The 26,422-nt window shown below is 28.3% G+C and overlaps 3 protein-coding genes across 3 annotated transcripts in view; all 3 read right to left on the bottom strand.

Annotated features, from left to right (window-relative positions):
* Nucleotides 1-19,355: 19,355 nt before the first annotated feature.
* Nucleotides 19,356-20,865, bottom strand: LOC123300963. Its single transcript, XM_044883654.1, has 4 exons — nt 20,685-20,865; nt 20,391-20,475; nt 19,676-19,911; nt 19,356-19,597 (listed from the first exon to the last, which is right to left on the bottom strand). Exons 1-4 carry the CDS (start codon nt 20,764-20,766, stop codon nt 19,386-19,388), a joined length of 615 nt encoding a protein of 204 aa, XP_044739589.1. The 5' UTR covers nt 20,767-20,865; the 3' UTR covers nt 19,356-19,385.
* Nucleotides 20,866-21,577: 712 nt separating this feature from the next.
* Nucleotides 21,578-23,310, bottom strand: LOC123300823. Its single transcript, XM_044883469.1, has 5 exons — nt 23,252-23,310; nt 22,912-22,978; nt 22,703-22,794; nt 22,436-22,619; nt 21,578-22,312 (listed from the first exon to the last, which is right to left on the bottom strand). Exon 5 carries the CDS (start codon nt 22,269-22,271, stop codon nt 21,663-21,665), a length of 609 nt encoding a protein of 202 aa, XP_044739404.1. The 5' UTR covers nt 22,272-22,312; nt 22,436-22,619; nt 22,703-22,794; nt 22,912-22,978; nt 23,252-23,310; the 3' UTR covers nt 21,578-21,662.
* A 2,296-nt stretch (nt 23,311-25,606) lies between these two features.
* LOC123300294 (orexin receptor type 1) overlaps nt 25,607-26,422 on the bottom strand; it is a 53,147-nt gene continuing 52,331 nt past the window's right edge. Inside the window, exon 6 of the mRNA XM_044882846.1 lies at nt 25,607-26,243. Coding sequence (XP_044738781.1) covers nt 25,664-26,243 — 580 coding nt within the window. The 3' untranslated portion in view covers nt 25,607-25,663. The remainder of the gene's footprint in view (nt 26,244-26,422) is intronic.

Below are 26,422 nucleotides of genomic sequence, written 5' to 3' on the forward strand. Positions count from 1 at the left end.
GTGAGTATATTTTTTGTCAAACTTAGACACAATTTGCTTGATATTGAGGAGTGAATCATGGAATTTGATAAAGGAATAAGGAAAGAAAGATAAGGGTAGGTAGGACAGAAAAAAACTTGCTTGAGTAATATAAATAAGATCAGGTTTGTATTTTGTTAAAAAATAATCAAATATTCTAAGCAAAAAGTGTTTTGTATGTTTTTCATAAAAAAAATTTAATGCATTTTCTGCATTTTCATATTTTATTTTCTTCTCTCTAAAGTATTTTTCTTCTATATGAAGTTAAAGCTTTTTAAATATAATAATAACGCCATATTTTAATCGGTTTAAAAAAATATTTACAAAAAAAAAATTTATTTAATCCCAAATGTAAGCCAAATAAAAAAATAATTATAAATATAAATAAACAAATAAATTTTCATAAAAGTTTTTATTTCGTTTATGGTTTCAATAGTTTTGCCGCGAGACAAAACGATAGTCGCAAGCCTTTTGTTCTGCCTCTTTCAGAAGTTTTCTATCTTTTGTCTCATACAGTTGAAACTTTTCTTAAAGAATGAGTCAATTTATCGATTATCAAGTTTTTTTCATTATCGGCCCGTCGTTTTTTGTTTTATCCTCGAATAATTTCGTTATTGTCATCTTTCGCGGCATCACTACGTTTTCAAAAAATAAAATAAACAAAATATTTTAAATAATAATTTTGTGGTTTTTGTACGTTCGTTTTGTAATTTGGCTATGCTTTGATATTATTAACTTTTTAATTGAAAGCTTTGTGCTTTCTCCCCGAAAATTAAAGTAAAAACTATCATTTTGAGATTAGTAAAATTTTTCAACACTAAAATTTTCGGATTTGACAAAAAAGTTTTCGGCACTTCGAATTTTTCAGTTTTTATAATTGATCTGGCACCAAAAGGAAATATCCAACCTTGATGAGTTACTTGTTATAATATTTATTTTCAATACTTTTCCATATTAATTATTTTTCACTAATTATCATATACGAAAACTATTTAATTTTCTAGAGTTAATGACTCCGTTATTTAAAGCCTCATCCGTTTCGTATGCTTTGGGTAGTTTTAATATGAAGAAGGCTTAACCTCTCAAAATAATCAGCAAAAAACTCGTAGCACAAATAGGGTATCATAATGAGCCTTTGACCACCAAAAGAATGTCACCACTGTCGAACTTGCCCTTCAAAATATACATTCAATCTATCCTATACCTTTTCTACATCGTCACGTCTTCAATACTTTTCTAAAGCGAATATATTTCTAGCACGTCGACCTTAAAATATAATTCTTAATAATATAATTACACCTATTTTTATAAAAAAAATTTGCTAGCCAAGCTAAAAAATGTGTAGTATTAAAAATTAACTATCTCTAAAGAATATTTCACTGTGTTTCTTCATATTCACGGATTTAAACTTATATTTTTATAATCTGAGATAATAATTTTTTTAAACGTCGCTATTTCTCATTCTTCGAAAATGAGCTAAAACATTTAAATGCTCTTAAAGTTTTATTGTGAAAAATATCATTTTTTTTGAAATTGTCACGAAATTTGTTACTAGAAAAAAAAAAAAAAAAATGTAAAAGAAAAAAAATTTTCCGACATATATTTTTATACAAAATCTTTAAAATTTTATGTAAATATTTTCATTTTCCGTCAAAAAAATGTCATAGAATAATTTCATTAAATAAAACTACCTATTTTTTTTTTTTAAAAGGACAATTTTTCTATATTTCAAGTAAAATGTAAATTTTGTTTCTAAAAATTTACATAGAACATAAAAATAGAGCTTTTATTTTTTGTGTGTGCTTTTTTATATTAAAACAAATTATCATTTTTATGATGTTTTGTCAGAGGAAAATTAAATTTTCACCCTTAATAATCGTGTGCTTGTGCAGATGTGGCTTTATAAAAGTTTTTGGAGAAGTGACGTTGTATGAACTTTTCATGAGTACTTTTTGGGTAATTAATATTTCTCATAATTTATTCGTTGATTTTGTAGAAAATTATTTGTATCCAAATCAGAGACATACAAATTTAGTAGGATTACATACTTAGTTCATCAAAATTGGATAAAATTTCGATGTAATAGAGCAAAATTAAATATTTTGAATTTTGATAACGTCATCAAGTTCAAAAATTCGCTTTTTTAAATAACACAGGCAATTTTGATCCGATCTAATTGGAATTTTTTTTGAAACCCACTAATTTTGGGTCATTTTTTTCAGCTGTGATGTCAGTTTTTCGCTAGTTATCACTTATGTGCTTAATTCCGGGACCAGGCCTCCTCATTCTTGAAACCTAATAGAGCTAGGTTAATTTTGATCATAAATTTGAAAAATATGGCCCAAATTTAGTAGAATTCCATACTTGGTTTATCAAAATTGGATAAAATTTGGATGTGATAGAGCAAAATTAAATTTTTTGGATTTTGATGACGTCATCAAGTTCAAAAATTCGATTTTTTTAAATAACACAGGCAATTTTGATCCAATCTTATTCGAATTTTTTTTAATAAAACCGGGGATAAAAAGGTAAAAAAAGAGTTTGAAATTTCACTCTAGAAAATTAACTATACATATTTAACTCAGTATATGCAGGATTTTTAAACCACCAAATATTGTAGTTTTTTTATTCCTTGTTTATTAATAACATAAATTTGGTTCTAGTATTAATATCATAAAGGCTTTGTCATTAACGATGAAACAAAAAAGGTAATTTTCATTTGTGTTAAAATAATAATATGATTTCGAATGAAATATGTTTTTACATCGAAAATATTATATTCTAGAAACTTGTTTTATACAATATTTGTCCTGTTTTCAAATATTTACTTCCACAAAAAAAGTAAATTTACTAAAATAATCGTTTTTCATACATGTATAAAATGTCAAATGATATCCAATCATTTATCAAAACTTTTGTAAATCATTTGTTTTTACTCGAATGCCTCATAAGGAGGATAATGTTTATGTATGTATTTATGTTTTTCAAGTTTATGTATGATTTATAAAAATATAAATATTTTCCTCTTGAAACCCGACTGCGTTAGATAACTGAAAAGAAAAAAACAAGTCCAGTTGTATAAAATTTCTAGATTTTAATAGAAATTCCCGACTGTTAAAGTTGCTACAATAACTACTGGATTTCTTTTTAAACACGCAGTTGGGTTTTTATGTTAAAAATTTTTACTTTTATTTATATTTTTATAGCGTGGATTTTCAATTAGGTACCATATCGAATGATACTTTAAGAAAATCGTAAGTATTCGATGTTTTAAGCTAATTTCAATACGACAAAAAAGATACCAACTGCTAAAATCCTCTGCGAATTATATTTCTGCTTCACTGGACTTAAATTTAAAATCTAATAAATTGAAAATCGCTTTAAAAAAATTAATTTAATTTTATTCCGAATTTAAAAATAAGGGAATCGACATACAATTCGGTCATGAAAATTCAATTTATCAAAGTTTATTTAGGTTGGAGCTTTTTACAATTGAAAGATAACTGTAAGTTTTATTTTCTCCATTCTTGATACGGAATCCTTTGAAAATAAACTTCCAATTTAAAACTTGTTTAAAATAAGTTGTTTCTACAAAATATGTCATTGAATTGAAAGCTTTCTTCATACAACAGTAATATTGGTTACGTTTTAATAAATCAATCCTGGAAAATGGGATTTTTAATATAAAGAAATTTATAACAGGATATATATACCAATTTTTCCTTGTTCCTTATATACAAGCATGTAATAAATCTTATGTTTCTATACAAGGATAAAGAATGCCTGAAGGAAGGTTTCAATATTTAAGTATTCAAGGTTTTAAACGTCAACTATGTTTTAATAAAGAAAATCTATTGTTTGATCGAATACTTGAATAAAATTTAAAACAAAATTAGTTAAGATTAGTTAATTGTTAAAATACTCTGTACATACATGAAAATCTATTGAGTGTGTTTCGAAAAAACGTTTCAAAAAAAACAGAAATTGGGATAATTTTCTACCTTTGGGAGATTTTTATAGAGAAAGTGCGTGTGTACTTGACCTAGAGGTTTTTAAGCTCAATAAAAAGCTCATTCTAGTCCATAACTGGTAATCTATAGATGAAAACTTTAAATTAGAAAGTTGTTATTGAATAAAAAAGTAACATTTTTTGTTCGAAACATTTTTGCGCAAACCGTACAATTTAGGCAAAAACGGGCTGAAAAGCTTTACCCAAAATGGCTTTTCCGTATCAAAATTATTATTTCGTGTAATGGTTTCTGTGAAATTTTGATACTCTTCGAAAAGTTGAATCACAAAACTGTACACTTCGACTAAAATTCAAACTGAGTTTTGAAAATGGAACGAGGGCAGCCAAAAACGATTTTTTTGAGGGCAGATTGGGGCCTCCCAGTCAATCGCGAGTTTTTGCATAATATAAGATAAATATAAATATTCAAACGAAACGAAGATAAAAATATTATTTTATTTTCATCTTTTGAATATTTATAAAAGTAATTATTAAAATATTTTCATATTTAATGTATTTGAAGCGAAAATATGCAGAATATTTAATATTTTAATATTTTATTAAATCCATTTTAATATGCACGAATAATAACACTATATTTTAACAAAAACTTTTGAAATATATAAATATTATTCAAAACAAAAACTATAATCCTAAATTATCCTGGATATATATATTTTAATTTTAGATTTCAACAGGATGATTATTTCCTCTTATGAAAAGTGAATCAAAACTTTGTCAGAAAGTTTCCCAACAAAATATTAAAATGGATTTATGTGATATTCCAAAATGATCGTAAAATGTATTAGTGATGAAGCGTTTTTCTAGATAACTTCTTTTAAGAGGGAACATTATATTTGGAAAAAATCTGGAAAATGTTGGAAAATGTTGTGTTTTCTTTTGTAAAGCCTTAAAAAAATCAGAAAGAAGAAATCAGTTCTTGAGTAATTATAGTCCAAAAAGACTGCAATGATCGAGTTCATTTTACGATTGGACTTCTAATTTTTGAAATGTCATTTGTAAAATCGTATACAAAAAGGTAATATTTCGAAGGAATATCCATCGATATCTCAGATACTCAACAATCAGTCCCAAAATGAACTGAATTATCGTGTTTTAAGATTCAGATTATAGTTACTGATCGGAAAAATTTTCTGGAACCTACGCTTAAGCATACGGGCACTCAGGGTATATTTTACAAGATATGTATTTACCCATGTTAAAACCCAAGAAATTGTGAACAAAATGGAAGAAAAGAAGGCAAAAAAATTGAATCTTTGTTTTAAACCCCCGAATTTAAAAAAACAAGGTCATATAAGTTTGACCGCTATGTGTGTGTGTCTGTCTGTGTCTCTGAACCCATGAACCGATTTTAATGTTTTTCTTGTTTCGTTTGAAAGGTAATTTAATGGAGAGAGTTCTTAGTGAGTTTCGGATTCCGTTCTCGGAAAAAACTAAAAAAATTGTCGATGATCTTCAAAATCGTTTCAGTTTAGAAAAGGCTTCAAGGAAAAAGATGATTTAAAGGACAGTATTCTTAGATATGTTTCAATAGCGAGTTTAGGATTTCGTACCCTAAAAATTTGTCGGGAGTTTTTTTAAATTTTGTATATTTCACTTGTTAAACTTAAAATTGTCCAGTTGTGCGGGCGAATAACTGCTAGTATTATTATATTTTGTATTAAATGTTAACATAAACAATAAATTTTAGCTTACATGACACGAAATATTCATCAAATATGTTCTTCTGTTTATTCCAACTCAACAAATTTAGATTAACGACCAAGAATACACTAAAACTTCTTTAAAATATAATTCTGTGTGATTATTATTTGTAGTAGAAAATATTTCGACATCAACAAATTAACTTTAACATAGAAACAAAACGTATAATTATTTTAAATTTACATAAATTTAGTAAATAAAATTTAATTTTAATTTCTGCTCCAAAATACTACAAAGGTTTTATTCTGTTTTTAAAAAAATGCTTTAAGTTGTTGAAGGGTTTTCCGAGAAAATTGTATTTTTTAAGATGTCGAATAATGGACATTTAGTTCATTCGACAGCAACGCAACTAGAACACATAATCTTCTTGTTAGACTGACAAATATTACGACGGCTGCCCTTTTTTTTTGCGAATTTCTTTACTAAAAGTTCATTGCACTAAAAATTTAACGTCATGTATATAAATTATTAAAAATTTTAAAAATAGAAATATGATTTTTAAAAATAAATAAATGTCGATGACCTAAAGAAGATAAAAAAACAAAATATTTTAAAATATGTCATTTCAAAAGTATCGAAATTCATGTATTATGAGATGTGTCATTCTCTTCACTAATCAAATTTTTATTAAATTTAATATTCAAACATGAGAAAAGAAATAATTGACTGAGTTAATTGATGAAATATCCTGTATAGAAAGTATTGAATGTTAGTGTTTGTATTATTTTTTTTTGTACAAATTAGAAGAGTTTAAAAAACCAATAAAATTATGGCTGGTTTCTGGAATTTCTTTTCGTTCTTCGAAAATGTTTCACAACACCAGTATTTGAAGCTACCTGCAAATTTTTAACTCCCCTTCTTTTATAGTTTAGGAGGAAATGGATACCAAAGCTTTTTTCTCTAATTTGCGCCTTCACGCGAGTAAACAGTGATGTTTACAAAAAAATGTTTCAAACAAAAGTTGTTTATTTTTTTATAAGAAACATTTTGTGTGAGTAAAGTTTTGTCCTATCTCTAATGGTTTATAAGATAGGTCCTACGGACCCAAAACCCAATTGACAGATGGACAGACAACGGGAAACAGACTAATTGGCATTAATATTTTCGAGCGTTATAAACTTGGGACTAAACTTAGTATACCTTGATATATATTTCATTTATACAGGGTTTCACGCGAGTAAACAGTGATGTTTACAAAAAAATGTTTCAAACAAAAGTTGTTTATTTTTTTATAAGTTATATTTTGTGTAAGTAAAATTTTGTCCTATCTCTAATGGTTTATAAGGACCCAAAACTACGGACCCAAAACTCAATTTACAGATGGACAGACAACGGGAAACAGACTAATTAGCATTAATATTTTTGAGCGTTACAAACTTGGGATTATACTTAGTATACCTTGATATATATTTCATTTCAGGGTATAAAAAAAATATATATTTCAAAATTTTGTTCTATAATACAAAAACCTAAAGCACCGAATATGATCCCTAACTTTTTGATCCCTAACAACTATTTTCTACAACTTTACTTCATAGTTCCATTTAGAGTATGAGCTAGAATATGGGAAGAACACGAAAATTTTTTTTTTAACCCAAAGCTTCTCAGATTTCTATTTCTGCATTTTTTTAATATATTTCATAAAAGCTGGTATATAGTGAGTGTAATTTTGACCTAGAAACGATCTCATTTATTTGATGAGTAATTTTCGAGATATTGCTTGGAAGTTTGTACACAAAGGTTGTATTTCGAAAATATTCTACCGATATCTCGAAAATTACTTCTCATCGTCAATTTATATATATTTTGGGGTCAAAATTACCTACAAAACATAACTGATTTCCACCTCAACATAACGAAATAAAAATTTGTATTTCAATTTTCTGGTTGAAACGAATAACCTTTCTATCAAATAAGTGAACAAAAAAGGAATATGTTAATCAATTTTTTATTTATTTATATTTCGAATTGAATTTACGATGAATTCTATTTGTAAATAATATCTTTTTATGTTTTGTATGTTATTTCGAATCTATATATACATATTTCTATACATTTCTATATTAAATTGTTTTAAAGTAAGAGAAAAGAATGTAAAAGAAAGCGAAGTAGAAAAGGGAATCAAATAAAATAACAATGTTATGTCTAGTCATATTACAATATTGAAACAGTTGTCATAAACAAAACTCGATGATCGTAGCAGTTTATTACAATTCTATCGAGTGAGTCAGAACAAATGGTTATTATATTCTGAGGTGAAGAAAGAAGGGTAGTGTAGATACATCGAAACTGGCATTTTCTCTGTCGAAGCTACAAGTATTAGAAACTTTTCATACCATGTCGAATTTTCGTTGGAAAAAGCTGTTTCAAACACAATCACGTGATTAGTCAAATAGTCAACTAGGCAATTTGTATGACGTAAATCTAATAAAATGCTTCATAAATATCGTAAACTAGGCAACTTGTATATCGTAAATGTAAAAAAATTGTTCTAAAAATATCTTAAAAGCGTCAAAAACAGAATCTGTAATAAACTTTCTTCATGATGAAAACATTTTTGAAGCTTTTCACCAATTAATTTTTGTACAATTAACACAGTTATTCCAAAGTTTTAAGTTTTCACTTATTTTCTTCTTATATGAATAAAGTATTCAATAAAAAATTAATCAATTTTGTCTCGTAATTAAAAATTTCCATGATTCTCGAAAGAGAATTTTATGGAAATTTTCATGGAGGAAGAAATTGTGCGGCACGATCTTGGCAACAAATTTTACACCTGCTGTGACATGAATATTCCTGCTGTGATATGAGTTTTGTTATACAAAGGTTTATTGGGATTTAAGAATGTATTTATATTAAATATGAGGTTTTAGGTTAAAGAAAACTTATGAGGTTTTTATAGTGAGGTTCAGATTGTTGTTGTTACAGTCGATGCGATGTGTTGTTATTGAGTTTGTGGTTTATATAAAATATTTCATACTATTTCTACTAGAAAAGCCACTACATATGGGAAAACTATTTATCATTGTCAAAATTTTCTCAAAACTTCAAAAGGCAAAGTTTTCGAATAGCATAGTTTTAATATACACTTTATGTAAGGTTCCTGTACACTAAGAGGACGTAAAGTTTTAGAGAAATTTGCTATTTACTTCCATATTTTCTTGAACACCGTATTCTTCCCATGCCGTAATGCCAGTGTTTCCAAAAACACAAAATGTTTTCATGACTTGATAATAAAAAAAACTACGCTCTATCCGTGCAGACAATCATACTAAAGGCTAGGGTAAGCTGCATGAAGGGAAAGAGGCGTTCCAAAAAGGCTGGAATTGAGCTAGGTAGTACATGGACGCTTTCCTAGTTACATGGTTAACATCCAAAAGAAATGATTTTTCTCCAAAGATCTCAAACCATTTGCAAAAAAGTGTATGGGAACCTTTAGAATTCTATATGATGTGTTAAGAGAATTTTATATAGAAATTTATTTTATACGTAAATGAAAGAATTATTGCCTTTTCACTTAGTGTATAATACACAGAGTGAGGCGTAAGTGGGTATACAGCTTTACTTTATAAGGACGTGTCTTAACTTTATTGATATGTAATCTGTGTGACCTGAATCTTCTGTTTCTGTATGCAAACCTCTAAAAAAATCGCTTATAAGTATTGATTTGAATTCGATCATCGTGAAAATCAATATGGCCTTATTCAGATAACTGATTTGGTTGTCTCAGAAATTATGCCTCAGATCGAAATTTGGTAAAAATCTTTTTCGTTTGTCTTTACAAGCTTTATTATGAAATGCAGGGCCACACACGTTACAAAATAAAAACATACAAGGTAATACTTTTTAGTGTATATTCACTTACGCCTCATTCTGTATGCATATAAATTATTAATAACATAGTTTTTTTAATATATGATGTAGTGGTAATTTTTAATTGAACTAATTATTCATAGTAATTTATTTTAATAAGAAAATAGTGTTTTTAATATGAAAATGCCGGGGTTTTTCTATGAAAGCTTAGAAACTGTTTTTTATTATAATTTATAATTAGAGTATTTTAATTTAATATTATCAAAAACGCTTCGACAACTATCTAAGAACTATGTTTTTTATATTAAAAATTAAGTAGGGAGAATTATTCTAAAATGATCTGAGAATCTTCTATGTACAATTTTTAATTTTGGTATGATTTTAAAGCTTAAAACTTGAGGAATGTTAAGACAAGTTTTTTTTATGTAAATGGTAAAACATTTTTAAAAGCACTTATTGACTAAAAGACCAACATTTATTACGATTTCTTCATATACCACCATATGCAAAAAAATGCTAATAAAGATAATTATATGGTTATACATAGACAAGGTAGCTTTGTGGTTATAGGACTTGCCTTTGAAACCAAGGTACGCTGGTTCGTAACCTGGTTAGACCAGGATATTTTTACTTTTAAATAAATGAATTTTTCCTGTTGTTTAAATTTTCCACTCTTTTTATAGTTAAACCCGCCCTCTTGTCATAAATTATGTCAATTATACATATGTCATAAATCACTATTCTTTCAGGGGGTGTGAACTTAAATAATCATAAATATTCTTTAAAGTCATAAATCATTTTTGAATAGGAAAACATGTAATAAGGTTGATCTCATTCATATTCTCCTATTACAAAATATTAAATTTTGATGTTCTAAAATTAAAAAATAGCTTGGTTGCGATAAAATTTGAAACTTTTTAATAGGAGAACATGTCCTATGGTTGATCTCACTCATATTCTCCTATTACAAAATATTAAAAAAATACTTATTTTGCTTGGTTTTTTGTTGTGCATGCAAAAATTTTTGAAATTTCATAAGATTTTGTAATAGGAGAACATGTTATTTCACAAAAACAAAAAAATTAATTATGTTAGTAAAATTGATTTGTCCGGCATAATAATTATTTAATTAATTAAAAATTAATTGGAACAATGCTGGATTTGAACCGAGGGACACTTCAATCTAAGGCAAGTCAGCTAACCACTACTACAACTTTGACATATGATACTTATCAATAATGTAATATATATACCTTTTGCTCACCTTTTTAAATAAACTTGTTTTTTTAAACTTAGTTTTTATTTTCTTTGACTAACCTTTTTTTATTAAACTTATCCATTCCGTATTTCTGTTTACTTATCTTTTTCCAATAAACTTACTTGCTTTTAAGTATTCATTGGTGTCAAATTCACGAATGAACCACCTTAATTTTTAATGACAATAACATTAAAATTTAAAAGACATATAATTTGTTAATGCTTTTTGGGATGTAAAACAATGGGTTTTCTTTAATTAATTTAGTAGTTCATTAAAAGATTATAAAACCTAGTGAATTTATTTACACGGTTAGAGCTTACTAGAGTAGATAATTATATTTACATAAAATAGGGCCCTGTTAATGGTTATACGGTTGGTTTTGTACCTATGTCGTTAAAGCTTAAATGACATATTGACATTTTCATGTTTTTAAAGTGAATAAAAACCTTTTTTCGCCTGTGTTATGAGTTAATTTAATTCTTTATTAACATTAGTAAAAAAGGTTTATTTAATTAGGACAGAGAAATATACGATTTTAAAAATATTGTAAAACAAAAATAGATTTTTGTGAAATTATTTTTTATATCATCTTCGAATTAGTTAACTAGGCAATTTGTATGACGTAAATGTAAGAAAAGCTCAGAGTTCTTTCATAAGGTACTATGTTAATCACAATTTTAAAATGATATAATTCAAACACACAAACAAACAAACATCCTTACTTTCACATTTATTAGGATATTAAAATGATATAATAATAATGTGAACTTTGTTAAATCAAAACCATAAGAAATCATTATTTTCGCTTTACCATTTTTAATTTGTAAACATCAAAGAGAAACAATATTTTTTAATTATTTTGTTGGTGCTGTTAATTATATTCAGGTAAACACACCCAGGTGAGTGATTGTGTTATATATATACTTTATGCATCAAGTAAATAAAATAATGCTTCTTCAATCGGGAAATATTTTTAATTGACACAGTGCTTTTTACAACAGTTCCTTCATCAAAGGTAAAAAAACAAAACCCTTATAATTTGACCTAGTTTTCTTGGTCAATTTTAATAAATAACATATCGATAGATTTCTCGTTCAAAGAAGAATAAAAAGTTTCTTTTCTTTTCAAATAACACCTGATATGAATCTGTAATTATGTACCTCTGTAGCTTTTACGTCTTGGGATATAGAAATCTGAAAACTTTGGTCGAAATATTTTTTCGTAAACATCACTGTTTACCTGTGAGGGCTTAAATTATGCGCAAATTGTATAGTAGGTATTATATGGCTGTATCAGTTATATGTGTGTGTGACATGTATGTATGTGTAATGTGACAGAGTAATCAACACTGTCTATACATGGTATTTCAACAATTAACTCAGTCAATTGCTTGTTTTCACTTGTATAGGAATATATTTTCTAGCTTAGTTGTCGATCTTTTTAACAAGACTTCAACCTGTCAACTGACATGATGGCAAATAAGACCCCCAGGTATTCAATTTGCGTATTCATACTTTTGTAGCATACTGTCTTATTATACATAGCCCGATGCATTTATTGGTATTAAACAATTGTCTGACAAACGTAGGTAGTATTGTTATTCTAAACTGTTTAAATATTGAAATAATAATAATGTAGAACTTTGTTAGCTCAACTGGCTTCAGAAGAGATAAGGCTAAACTCCGAAGTTCAGTTCTACAGAGTGTCATAGAAGCTGGTTGGGTCACATTTTTTAAGAGAGTTTAACGAAATCAGAAATATAAACTCAGGCAAATACAATTTGACAAGTTGAGCCGATTCCTAATATTTTGCTTAAAAAAAACTGTTAGAAAAAGTTGCTTAGAATATTTTTTTATACCCATATACCGATTTTCATGACAAATTCCGTTTTTTTAAGTTTTTTCATTATTTTGCTGTTTCCTCAAATTTATTGAAATATTTTAATACATAACACTATTAAATTATCAATTTGTCCAGTTTTTACATTCCATAGAGCACTAGTTATAAAAGAATTTTTTTTTAAATTTATAATTAGAATGCTATGGAATGTAAAAACTGGACAAATTGATAATTTAACAGCGTGATGGTTTCAAATATTTCAAAAAACTTGTATATAAATTTGAGTAAAGAGTTCTAAGCAACTTTTTCTAATAATTTTTCTCGATATCTCTAACCATCTGTGACGCTTGGAAAAATGTTAAGCATCAGTCCTATTTTTTAATTTGTAGTAGGCTAATATTTAGGTTCTGATTTCGGTTAAGTATCTTAAAAAGTATACCCCATCTCCTATGACTGTACAAAATTTCTAATCGATATTCCTATACATATCGAAAATATGAGGGTGTCTTCATCTTAAATGCGACACACTGTATATATATTTATTGACTTGTTCAACAGATAGATATGTATGATATGAAACTTCAATCGCTTCAAGCTTACACGTTATTATTATCCTAGAATATTCGAAAACATTTACGCTATAAAATGTCAGCTTGAAGACTAGCCAGTAAGAGTATTCGAATTGATGTTAGATGAATTTTAATTTTTTGAGAAGAAAGAAAATTTAAACATTTCCAAAGTTCTTAAAGCGAGCAAGAGATAGGTCCAATGGTTCAAGAGAGAGAAGTAATGATAGGCTAAGCATAGTTTAGGTATTAATTAATTGGAGCCTCAAAACCCCAACTAAAAAGTGTAAGGCAAAAAAAATTAATTAAAACTATTAAAAACTGAAAAGAAAAAAACGAATTCAGCAGTTTCGGGTCGAGATTTTAAATAGACTGTGCCAATTTAATTTGGTAGAATGGCTAGTGCTTACGTTTACAGGCTGTATATCAAAATAAACATGCACATACATGTAAAGTACATTGCCTAAACAAAAGCATGCAAATATGATTTATTTGAAAATATCCATTCGTATTTTATGTGCGCATATTTAAACAATAGGCTTTTTATTTGCTTACAAGGTTGCTGAAAAATAATCCTATACTCTATTTTTAAATAAACGGATTTAATTAATTTATTTTTTTCATATCCGTGAGATAAGAATTACTTATCCACTCATTTTAAGTGGAATAAACTAGCAAATTATTGTACATTTTATTTTCCAAAGCTTCCAAAATTACAACTGATAAATAACGAAGTCATATCACATGGATGGTAAAAGTGCATTTGCTCCAAAAAAAACTGCTCTGTAGTTATAGGGGGGGGGACACCCTGTTTGAATAATAATGCATCATGGATGTATGGAAACCTTATAATATAAAATTATATAGAATTTAATTAAAATACATTTTAATTTGTAGAATTTAGGTAGATTTTGGAAAATGTCAATTATTTAGAATTTAGGGAGAAATTTTACAACTATTAGATTTATGATATATGATAATTCGCTGCGTGCAGAATCAAATTTATCCCTATGTGCTAAAATATTCATAAGCTGTCTAAAATGTAAATGTCTTTTCATTATGCGATTTATCTGAACTTTCACACAATTGTTTAATCATTAATGCAATAATATTGCCTATAAATAAGAATATATAGAAATTTTAAATATTGTAATTAATTTTAAAGGATTCTAAATGTCATTGAAGTGCGAATTCTAAAACTTTCTAAAAAATGATTTTTAAATCACTGTAGGGCTTTTTAAAATATTTTTTTCTTTCCTAAAATTAAATTGTTTCAATTTACCACTAGAAAAGTTTAAATGTTTTTCATAAAAACATTTTCGAGTACCATTTTTTTTCGAGAACCTTTTTTAATTTCAATTTTTTTATTTTTTTATTAATATAAAACTTTGGTTTTAATTATTTCAAATGTAATTTTCATTCTATTTGAGGAAAACTTTTCAGTAAAACTTTTTTTTTTAAACAAACAATTGTATAAAGTATATGAATTACAGTAGAGTCTCGATAATAAAGACTCAATAAAAACCAGTGGGGATTGTATAGAAAAATTCAAACCATTGGAAAAATATCATTGAAATGTATGTATTTAAGCAAGACTGTACACACCGAATTAAAGAAGTATTATTATGATGCTATTGTGTTTTTAGAATTACAATGAATCATATTAGATGTATATTATTTTTGACTAATTGGAAGACAGCGGTTTGAAAAGTTCTGGCGGGTGTAAAATTCCGATAACTGGACGTTTTCAATTAATCGGTAGAAATTAGAGACGGTTGCGTTTCCAGAAACATGTTTGTTTCGTTATAGATGTATCACTCCTTGGATTATTGACTATTTATTCTGATACATCCGGTATTTTTCCCAATGAGTCGATGATCTATCCCAAGAGGATGACTCAACTAGTGCTATAAAAAACAAAACGCATTTATTGAAAATTTTTATTGTATAATATCAATATAAAAATTTATTATTATATTTTTACAACACCGGAGCAAACATAACAAAAAGCAAGTGAAAAAAATTACAATTGACTGAGTAAATTGTTGAAACACCATGTATAGACAATGTTTTGATTACGCAATCGTTTGTGTTTTTACGTCATGTGAGTAAACAAAGATAGCTACTCTTAGATAACCACAGTCGTGTATATATAACACGACTGTGGTGTCACACACACATACTTTATATTCCCATATAATACATACTTTATAATGTTTCTAATCTAATTTGCATCCTCATGGGTAAAAATGGGTAAAAAGTGATGCTTACGAAAAAAGTTACGAGGAACAATTATTACATTTACATTTTTGTGCTATCTCTACGAGTGTAAGATGGGTCCTTCTGACCCAAGACCCAATTGATCTATATTGCTCACTTACGAACTCAGACGTACATTCAGTCGAACAATTCGAAATGGATTTTATGAACACCTATGTCAAAATTTTGTTCGTAGTATCAATATTTTTAAGCGTTTTAAACTTGGGACTAAACTTAGTATATCTTGATATATTTCATGTATACATGGTATAAAAAAAAACCTTTGTTTTTATTAAAATTACAGGTGGTTTTAATATAAAATTTATTCTCATTCCACTACACTTCTCTGTTCTGCCACTTTTCTATAACAGTGCGGTGATGCGTCATCTCAATGTCATTTAAAAACAGACCACACAAAACTATATCATATGGTTGCTGTTTCTTTTTCGAAGAGAAATCGAAATAGACACATTAAAAACATATTCACACGTAGGAACTGCGTGAATTAAGTGAATTTTATCTTAAAATTGATAAATATTCATTAAGGACGATACTCAAGTAAGAAGATTTAGTCAAAACCGGTTTTATCGAAAAATTGGTTAACGGAATGGAAAGGTGCAGACAGAATCTCTTTGTAAACATATACAGGGTGTGCCATTTTAATCTATACACCTAAATATAACTCAATCAAAAAATAACTTGAACAAAAGTGACAGAGTTTGGTGCGGGGAGCATCATATTCTGGCATCAGATTGGACCTAGTTTTTCGGATTTCTTCGTAAAAGGTAGAATAACACTTTAAATTAGAAAATTAATCATTATTAAAAAAAACTAACATTTCTTTTAAACCATTTTTTCGAAAATCGTCAGCTTTCGGAGGAAATGCAACTTATGTCATTATTATATTAAATCGACAGAAAATACGCTATAACTACGAAAAAATGCTTTAGTCAAAAGTTGTCAAAGGCAAGACAAATTCCATCATTAATACAAAATCAATAGTTCATTTTCCTTAACGTAGAAATTCGCTGGAAAATACTAAAATAAAGAATTCAATTATCACTAAAAAAAAAAATATATATCTATCTAAATACTACAGAATATCATCGAAATCAATTCTCTTGAGAGCATTGTACGCGCACCAGTGGTTTTTGAAGTTGTTTTTGCTATCAAGTGTGTTTTTTTTTTTTGAAAGGTATATTTCTAATCGATTTTGCATTATGAAATGTCGAAAAAAAAAATTTTTGTATTTTACGATGAAAATAATATTAATGAAATGCTTGGTCAAATTATCGCCTTAATGGTATTTTTCACCTCAAATAAAGTTATAGATCGTTGATAGCGACTGATTTATTTACGTACTCATTACCCTTTGAGAAGTTCTCGAAAGAGTTGAGAAGAGTTGAGTCAAAATTCCCACAGATTTTATACTAATGTTCATTAAACTACCTGTTTTCTCAGAGCCTTCTCGAAACTGAAACGATTTTGAGGATCATCGCCTATTTTTTAGTTGTACCAGATACGGAACCCTAAACCCGAACTTACAACATAGCTAAGGACACTCCCCATTGAATTATCTTTCAAACGAACACTCAGACAGACTCCAAAAATTCCAAGTTCCATAGTTTTCACACTATAGTCAAGTCCATAAAAACATGCTCCTATCTATATACGTGGACTATTTTTGTGGCAACCAGTCATGGTTACTATACACAATACTTAGACAAAGAGTGTATACATATACACAATATGGACTATTTGTACAATTCATAAATGTTGCTAAAATCAGAATCCTCTTATCTTGCTTTGCACCCTAGTCGAATAAAAAACAATGTCTAGCCGAAAATAATTAAAAATATAAGAATATTTTCATTTCTAACTATAGAAAATATATTCCATTACGTAAATATATCGATAAGAAATATCACTTTTACCTTCAAATTAAAATAGATATTTTCTTCTTCGAAGCAATTATTTAGCAATAAAATGATTTTTACGAACATAAGAAAACGAAGATTAATAACTATGTCGAAAAAAAAAAATGAAGTCTGTATCAAGTATGTGTAAAAAAGATCCCGTAGGTACTAGAAATATAATGAACAGCTTTCAGAGCCATTTCATCCCTTCGTGATATAATGATTGTAAAACATAGTTGTTTAATTTTTAAATTCGGAGTACCGAAAAATGTATTTCATTGAAATAAAATCAACGGTGATGAATTTATCTGCCAAAACCAAATTTTTCGCAATTTACTATCCCACATTTATAGTTAATTTGTAAAAACTGAAGGTCATGCAAGCGCTTGTTAATATTTTGTAAACGAGTTTTACAGGAAATTTATTTGTAGCAAAAGAATTTCAAGAAAAGAATACCACAAAGAATTCGGAACATCGGTACAAAACCATTGCTGACCCCAAAAACTCAACAGAAACAAGTCAATAAATTGGTGAAATATGGCCGATAAATTCTTTATATATTAAATTGGCAATTAATTTTTATTTAACAACAAATAAATATTTTCTACAAAATGTTCAATAAATAGTTGCTTATATTCATTGCATATATATTTCGATTTGCCCATGCTTGGGATATTAATTCATAAAATTTTTTATTTCAAAAGAAAACTTGAGTATTTTTCGATTTGAAGTTAGCTTGCTATAATTGCATTTGTCCAATAGTCTTTAACTGTGATTAACAAGTTTTCTACCACCATTTACTCAAATCCTACTTGTTATAGCTTGGAACACGCTGTATAAGTGTGATATTATTGATACGTGAACCGAAATCGGAACGCCATCAAAATTTATATTGAAAGCGAAATATCTTGTTCCAAATAAGTTCATATCAAGTTTTAATAGTAATTTATGATTTTGGTATTTAATAGATGCTCAAGTACATACGACTCAAATTACAAGGTGACTCAAAAGTAATCATCTTTTAGATCAGTTCCTCGTCGGAGAAACGAGATATCAATTGTTACTATTCCGATAATTCTCAATCACCAAATTAGACCTGTTTATTGATACAACTTTTAAAGTTATCGCAAGTGGTTATAGTATTCGATAAATCCCTGCTGCGTTTTTTCAGACCGCTAGCTTAGGTATGACGTTATTATAATCATTTGCAAACGCAACACTTTCGAAAAAAAAGTCGTAGAAAGTTTGGTAGACTCATCTCCAAATGGAAGCCACTCACGAAGTTTCAAGTATGTATTGATCATTTAACCAAAAGTGTACTGTGCGTATTGCGGACTAAATATTTAATTTTGATTTTGAAAGAATGACTGAATTTTGAGACGCCTTGTAAGAGACATATAGTGGTGGTTACCCCTAACGTAAAAATAAAAGCGATTTAATGAACTAATAAATATAAATCTGATGAGAAGTATTTATTTTCAGATATCTTAATTACATCGGTACACAGGTCTATTAAAAATACAATATGAAACCTGTTGAAAAACTTACGATATCCTCCAAAACTAGATTTATTTACCTCAAAAAGTATACTTCATATCATTTTCTATAATTTTTTTTCCTCCTCAAACCCAGTCAAATGTCGGAAACCACTTCGCGATTCTTTCGTCTTGTCTCTTAAAAGTTTATATATGAGGATATGAAAAATTATGGAAAAAATTTCTGAAAACCATTTGATTTCTTGATAAATTTTCTTTAATTCAAAATCCAACCCTCAACTACCTTCCGTTTTTCATTAAAAGTCGTGAAACAGGTGAAATATTGGAAGAAGTATGTATTTTGGTCTCATTTTACTTGACTTTCTTCGGTATTCATATCATTTCTTTATTTGGAAGTAACTTTTTCCACAAACATCCATGATTTTAAATTTATGCTCAAAACTAACGATGAAAAATGAACTCATAAGAGCGCTTTTTGAAAGCATTCTAAAAAGAAACTCCGGACTTGAAACTTCGGACTGATGATTGGGATTTTTTTCTCGTTATTCTTCCAGATCGTTTTCGGGTGATTGCGTTCATTTGACGCCGAATACGTGTTATATAATCTGCGTTGATACGAGCACCACGATGTATTAAAAGTTGTGGCTTTAAAAACGTTCCTAGATCACTTTTTGGAAGTAATACAATAAAATAAACAGCTAAAATTAAAAAAAAATTATTGGGTTAATTTTTTACTAACATTTTTTTCGAAAATTTAAAAAAGACACTTTTTATACCTTTTGGTGTTAATATGGTGGAGGCCATTATTTGTGGATTTCTTATAAATGTATATTTCAAATTTCCCATTTCATCAAACAAATCAAAATCCATTGTTTTTGGGATTCGAACAGTATCACGTACGTATTCCATTAATAAACGTATTGGACTATTTATATTTATTAATATTTCAAATTCTGGATTTACTATTGGCAATTTTGTAGGTGATGTTATTTTTTGAGGATTCGACGATTGTCTTACATAAAATACAAAAAAAATTACGTCAATATTACATGGATCCAAAATGATGTTACCACTTAAATGGATGAGGTGTGTTATAACGTCGTTTTGGACAAAATGTCTCCCATCTACGTGGAAACATGTTATTGAATAAGCCTGAATTGTGAATATCCTTCCAAAATTGGCAGGTCAAAATTTTTGTAAATGAGTTAAAACGCAAGGATGTTTTTAAGAGCCTACAAAAGATCATGAAAACATTCCAAATTTCTCAATTTTTCTCAGCCAAAATAATTCAATCCAATATAAGTTGACCCAAATATCACTGCTAGTTATATTGTGGACCGAATAATTTAGACTTATGATGAATTGGGTTGGGAGTTATTTGGGTCCTTGGGGGTCCTTTAATCTTTAATTGTCAATTCTCATTTGTAGCAAAAAATTAAAATTTTTCTCTATTGTAATCAAGTAAGCATTTATTCTAAGTTGAAAACTAACTTTCCATCACCAGATGACTGCGACGTATTGTCAGTTCCTTCGGATGCTCCACCATATGGAATAAATTTTATTCGGATGTATGAAACTAAAAATAGAAAAAAAACTTATTTAAAGTCAAAATAGACAAAACTGAATTCGGTTTGAGATTTCCAGTTGATTCTGCGCTCGGTTAACTTATTTTGGGTTAATTTTTTCCGTGTATTTTGAAGAAATTTGAAGAAAATTTGATTTGACGAGTTGCCTTTTCCTGAAACCGTGTTAAGCATAAGATTTTAAAATTGATTAAGAGCAAACCTGGAGTTGAAGCTTCCTCCCCCTTTTTTGAAAATGAAAGTCTTGAACGTCTAGTAACGGCTAAGCCAAGACCTCTCTTCATTTTTTAAATAAAAATTCCACAACTGTTTTCACGACTGAATAGATTGATGGAAACAAATTTTATCACTGACTTTCAATTTATCACTTAAGAGCAACGAAAGATTATTTACAATTTTACTTATCTCTCATAAAATAAATTTTAATAATTTAACAAATTCCCAGATTCACAATGATCCTAACATTTTATTAGACAAATATTTGACAGATATCCATCATTTTATTGGTAAACAAATAATTTTGTTTCTTAATATAGTGTGTCCCGTAGAATTTGCACAAATATAAGATCGATCTTTACAGATCCAATAATACCCCTATCATAGTTTTTCTATCGAAAAGTGTTCATGGCTATTTTTAATGATATTAATTTTAATCAATCTTTTTTGCAACGGTGTTTTCCAAGCAACCTTTATTTTCGTAATTTAATTATCGTTCTTCTGGTACCAATTTCGATTGGCTAACAAATCGGTATAGCTATTGATCTGTTAAGCCATTAAAAACAGAAAGTTGAAAAAAAATTTGTTTTCGTTTAATAAAAATATTAAAAGAAACTTTTGTTTGAAACATTTTTTGTAAACTCAATAGATTCGACAAAATTTCAGCTTAAAGTATATAAAAAATACTGAAATCCATACGCGTTCACGGAATTAAAATATTCATATCTTACCATATGCAAGGTATTTAAACAATTAATGCTATTAATCAATGAATTTTTTTTTATTGTCTTAAATCATACAAAACACATGAGAAAATGTAATAAATTAAGTTTTTGTTTTCTAAAAAGTTATGGTTCCGTATCTAAAAAATTATCCCCAAATTGTGTTAAATAATATCTAATACAACAAGCTTTATATTAAAGCTCAAATGAAATTATTCCCACTGTACCAAACTATTTAATTTTCAAGTTGTGCGTTGGAAAATGGAAGTAGAAGAAGTTTGCGTTAACTTCGATTGACGTGATGGTACCCGTTCTGCTTCGCGTGGGCTTTCCTCTTCGTCTTCACTCTGTTCTGTAGCATCCAAGCTAGAAGAAGTCTGCGTTATCTGTGATTGATGTGATGATACACCTTCTGTTATTAGCGGGCTTTCCTCTTCGCCGTCACTCTGTTCCGAGGCCTCCCAGTAAAGTGTGCTAAAAGGTATATCACCCGGAGTCTCATCGTCTTGCGCCTTAGTTTCCTTAAATTGCCTCAGTCTAATTTCCTCCTTAAAACTTGATCTTCTGGTTTCAGTTTGGATTGGAGCAGCTTGAACCTGAGGTATGCCACTCGGAGTCTGATCGTCTTTCATCTGAGTGTCCTTAAATTGCATCATCCTAATTCTTTCTTTATAACTTAACCTTCTGGCTGCAGTTTGGATTGGATCAGTTTGAACCTGAAGCCTGTCACCCGGAATCTGACTCTTATAAGTGCTTTCAGATGGAGACTTCTTAATTTTCGGCTCTGAACTCGGCTGTGAAACTAAAATGTGAAGTGGTTCCTGCTTTGGTGGTTCAATTTTAAGTTGCATTCGAAAACTGTTTACAATTAGTAGAAAATAGGCTCCAAATACTAGAATACGAATACTTATATTATTTCCTTACAATTTTATAATCTAAATTGTCAAATTTAGGATCAAAATTCCCTATTAAAGAAACCCGAAAAACTGAGTCATGTTAGTGGGTTTGATCTTACTCGTTAAAAGTGCAATTCCAAAAAAGTAATTGAATATTCGATATGACTTATTTGTATCTTTAAGTACACTATCGTCATCGGTATATTTCGATCTTGTGGCGGTACCAATCAAGATAAGAAAACCATCAATAACTGCAACAGCGAAATGTATCAACAACCCAACAAGAATTATTTTTCGGTGTCCCTGAAAAGTTAACCAATAGAGATTATTCATGAATTTTTCTTCGCATTTCGGGATAAATATACAATAGAAAATCTATTTAATACCTTAATAGCCCCATAAATGTATAAAATTCCAACAAGAACGGCCCCCAGAAGGGTAATAACACCGAATATCAACAAGCTTGCTTTAGTCAGACCTTAAAAAAAGCCGTTATTTACTATTATTTAGGACAAAACTTATAATAACTTAGACTTATCCAAAAAGACAAGCTTATTTAGTAGAAATTTTTCACGTAAAAGTTTTAGAGACTTACCAGTGTTTTTGATTCTGGCCTTATTACCGGATATAATAATCGAGTATAATCCGATTAAACCAAATAACTGTAATAAATTATAAAAATAAACTAATTTCAATCAAAAGAACCATAAACCGAGTTAATTGTTTAAACACACTGTATATAGAAAATGAATATTGAACGACAGACGGATGGGACTATCCTCTCCTCGACTCTTTTACTGACAATTTGAAAGTATAACTGAAGTATTCAGAATCTTGTGTTTTTGATTTTGATTAATGTCATCGGAAAATTTTTGGGGTGCGAAGCGTAGTATTTTGCGAGTGGGGAATATAAATTGAAATATCAATTTTCTTACTATGCACAGAACACCAATTATGATGGTAGCAGTTTTTAACTTGATACCACAGATCCATTTTCTACATTGAAAACTAACCATGTCGAGGAAACTAAAAAATATCGCAAAAATAACCAACGAATAGCAGCAGTTTTATCATCACGTAAAATTATTGAAAATCGCTAAATAAAAGGTGGATAGAAAAAAGTCATCATTTTATGACAACTGACAGGAACGATGTGATTAGAAAACCGACATATAATTTTGTTTCCATAGAAATAATTTATAAAAATTAAAACTAATAATAAAATAAATAAAACCCAAGTTTCAAACCTTTTTCTATTTTTGGATATTTCCGAAAAACTGCTGGAAACTTGTGGAAACATTCATATCATAATTTTGGTTTTCGAGTCATAAAAATTCTTTCGAAAAACTTACCTTTTCTTATTTGAATTCGAACTTCCTTCCCTCTTCAAATTTGTCCCCTCAATTCTTTGGATTTTGGGTCTCATAAATTAAAAATCACATTCTAACATTTATTAGAAATATTTTTATTCTTTAAAATCTAAAAATACAAACAAATCTTAAAATTTGAAAAATACAAAACAAATTTTCTTTTTTTTTTTTTTATCTCTAATATTATTTGGGCTCATTTAAATATTATTAGATTTATTTATTTATTTTTTTTTGGACAAGACACTGACTGGAGTTTAACTTTCAAAAATTGCTATCTTTGCGATTATACCTTCCAATCGCTATCGACATTTTTAATTGAGTCTAAACTTATCCTTTCTAGAAATGGTTTTCTCTTAGGTCTAGAGTCGGACAAAGGATTTGATAATAATTTCAGAACGAAGGGCATGCTTTAGAGCTTTTCCCTCCCAGAAACTTTATCGAAATGTAAGCCTGTTGTTTGTTTTTTAATTTAATTTTAAGTCAACAAAAATTCATCCTTATTTTTCTAAGACATTTTTCCCACAGAGAGTTTAGAAAAATATAAAAATTATTTTGCCCCAAAAAAGTAGGATTCCGTCGCTCAACGGTTGAAAATTGCACGTTTAAAAGTTCGGGCAACGGATATCTTCTTTTTCAAGTTTAATATTTTCAACCATTTAAAAATTACTGTCAAATACTTCTGACCTTGCTTAATAACGAAGAAAAATTGTGGTTCTCCATTCAGTGTCTGCCTCATATTTATAAAAATTATCAAAAAATAAAAAATATATTTTTTTACTTTAAATACCATAAATATTTTATTGGTTTTTTTTTCAAAAATATTACAAAAATACTACTTTAATTAATTAAGTCCATTTGTACAAATCCATTACACAATTTTTTTATTTATTTGTAAAAGACATCCAATAATTATTTCAATTATTTTTGAGTATAACTAATATTTTTTGGCTACTTGTTTTGAGACATTAAGAACATGCAAATATATTTTTATTAATTAATTATTTACAGTTGGTTTTATAAAATGTTTCTTACAATTTAATACAGGGTGGAACACAAATATTTGTAAAATTTAAGTGAAAAAAGATTAAAAGAAGAAAATCAGAAATTATTTTTTGAGATATAGTTCTTTTTTCTACTTAAAATTCTTAAAATTATCTTTTATTAAAGTTAAAGAATTGAAAAATTAGATTTAGATAAATTTTAAGTATGAGTAAAATAGATCAGTAATTGGTTTTTTCCTCTTTGTAAACTGTCTCAATTGCTATATCTCCTGGTTTTTTTTCTAGAAACGCACGAAAACCTTCTACAATTATTTTTTCACTTGATTGAAAAATGAGTTTTGGAAATTTTCATTGGCTGTACCATTAAATAAAATTAAAATATAAAATGTAGCCAATATTACCCCAAAAAAATGGTAGCTGGAAAAATGGTAAGCAGTTTAAATATTTACTAATAAATTCTAATCAACAACAACTACTTTTGGTAAAATTGATTTTCAAATTACAGCCAAGATTTTGGGAAAAGAAATCTGTACATCTATAAAATCTTAGCGAATGACTACATACAAAAAATTATTATGACCTTTTGAAATTTATTATTTGTCCAACGTTTTTTTTTTTGACTACATAATTCTAATATTACGTCATACTTGTGAAAATTTTCGATATATTTTACAGAAAATTTAATATCATTTAATATTGAAATCTATTGAGCTTCAAAAAAAAGTAGTTACTCGTTTTCTAAAATTAAAACATTTTCTCAAATCGGATCTTATTTTGAGTTAATTTTAAGCTCTAGAACAAGCTTTTAAAATTTCATTTCTCTATTTTTGATCATTTTGTATTTTCAAAAGTTGATATCTCTGCGAAATGCTTCCCTTTAAGTAAAACGGGCGATAATTTTATCCAAAAGATAATCGTTCAAAAAATTTTTAACCGGAATTTTTAAAACATGGTTAAATTATTTCTTGTTTGATTTCTACGAATCGTACGTATCTGGCATTTCTGACATATCCGTTCCAATTTGTATTGATGAAGCCATCATCTTATTATGATGATGATGACTTCGAGAAGAATGTCGATGTGGTCGTGTACGATGATATTGTTGCCTCTGAAGTGGAACATGATGATAATTATTTCGACTACCATCTACAAAATCATCAACAATCGGAGCAGCTGGAGCGGCTGGAGAAGACGGTAATGTTATATAAGTTGGTGGTGTTGGTCTTCGTGGAAATTCTTTATTATGATCGGAATACGTAAGTGAATTTGTTGTTGTACACTCTGTATCACCGTCATCGGTGGTAATATGATGATTTTCAATTGTTCCATTCGGAATAACAGGACTTGGATATCGAATTGGTGTATTTGAATTACGATGTTGATGATGATTAGATCCTGTGTTGTTTGTAGTGTTTGTTGCAGTGGTTGTAGAACTCCCTAAACCACCACCCGTAGCACTTGAAACGGATGTAAATGTTGTACCAATATCGGTTGTTGATCGTTTTAATTTCCTGTTACCGAAACGAAAGTAACCACGTAAGCGTTCCTTTGCCAATCTGTGCATTGAGAACAAAAAATACAAATTTTACAAACAAATAATTTTATAATAGAAATGTTTTTAATTATTTGAGACTTATGAACTGTGAATTTTTTATAGAATTCGTATAACGGGTGGGTACAGTCATCAAACGTAGTTCCGTGGAAGAGAACGATTGATTACAGGGTGAATCTTTAA

Source organism: Chrysoperla carnea, chromosome 5 (assembly GCF_905475395.1).
Source record: "Chrysoperla carnea chromosome 5, inChrCarn1.1, whole genome shotgun sequence".
In the NCBI taxonomy this organism is placed as follows: Eukaryota; Metazoa; Arthropoda; class Insecta; order Neuroptera; family Chrysopidae; genus Chrysoperla; species Chrysoperla carnea.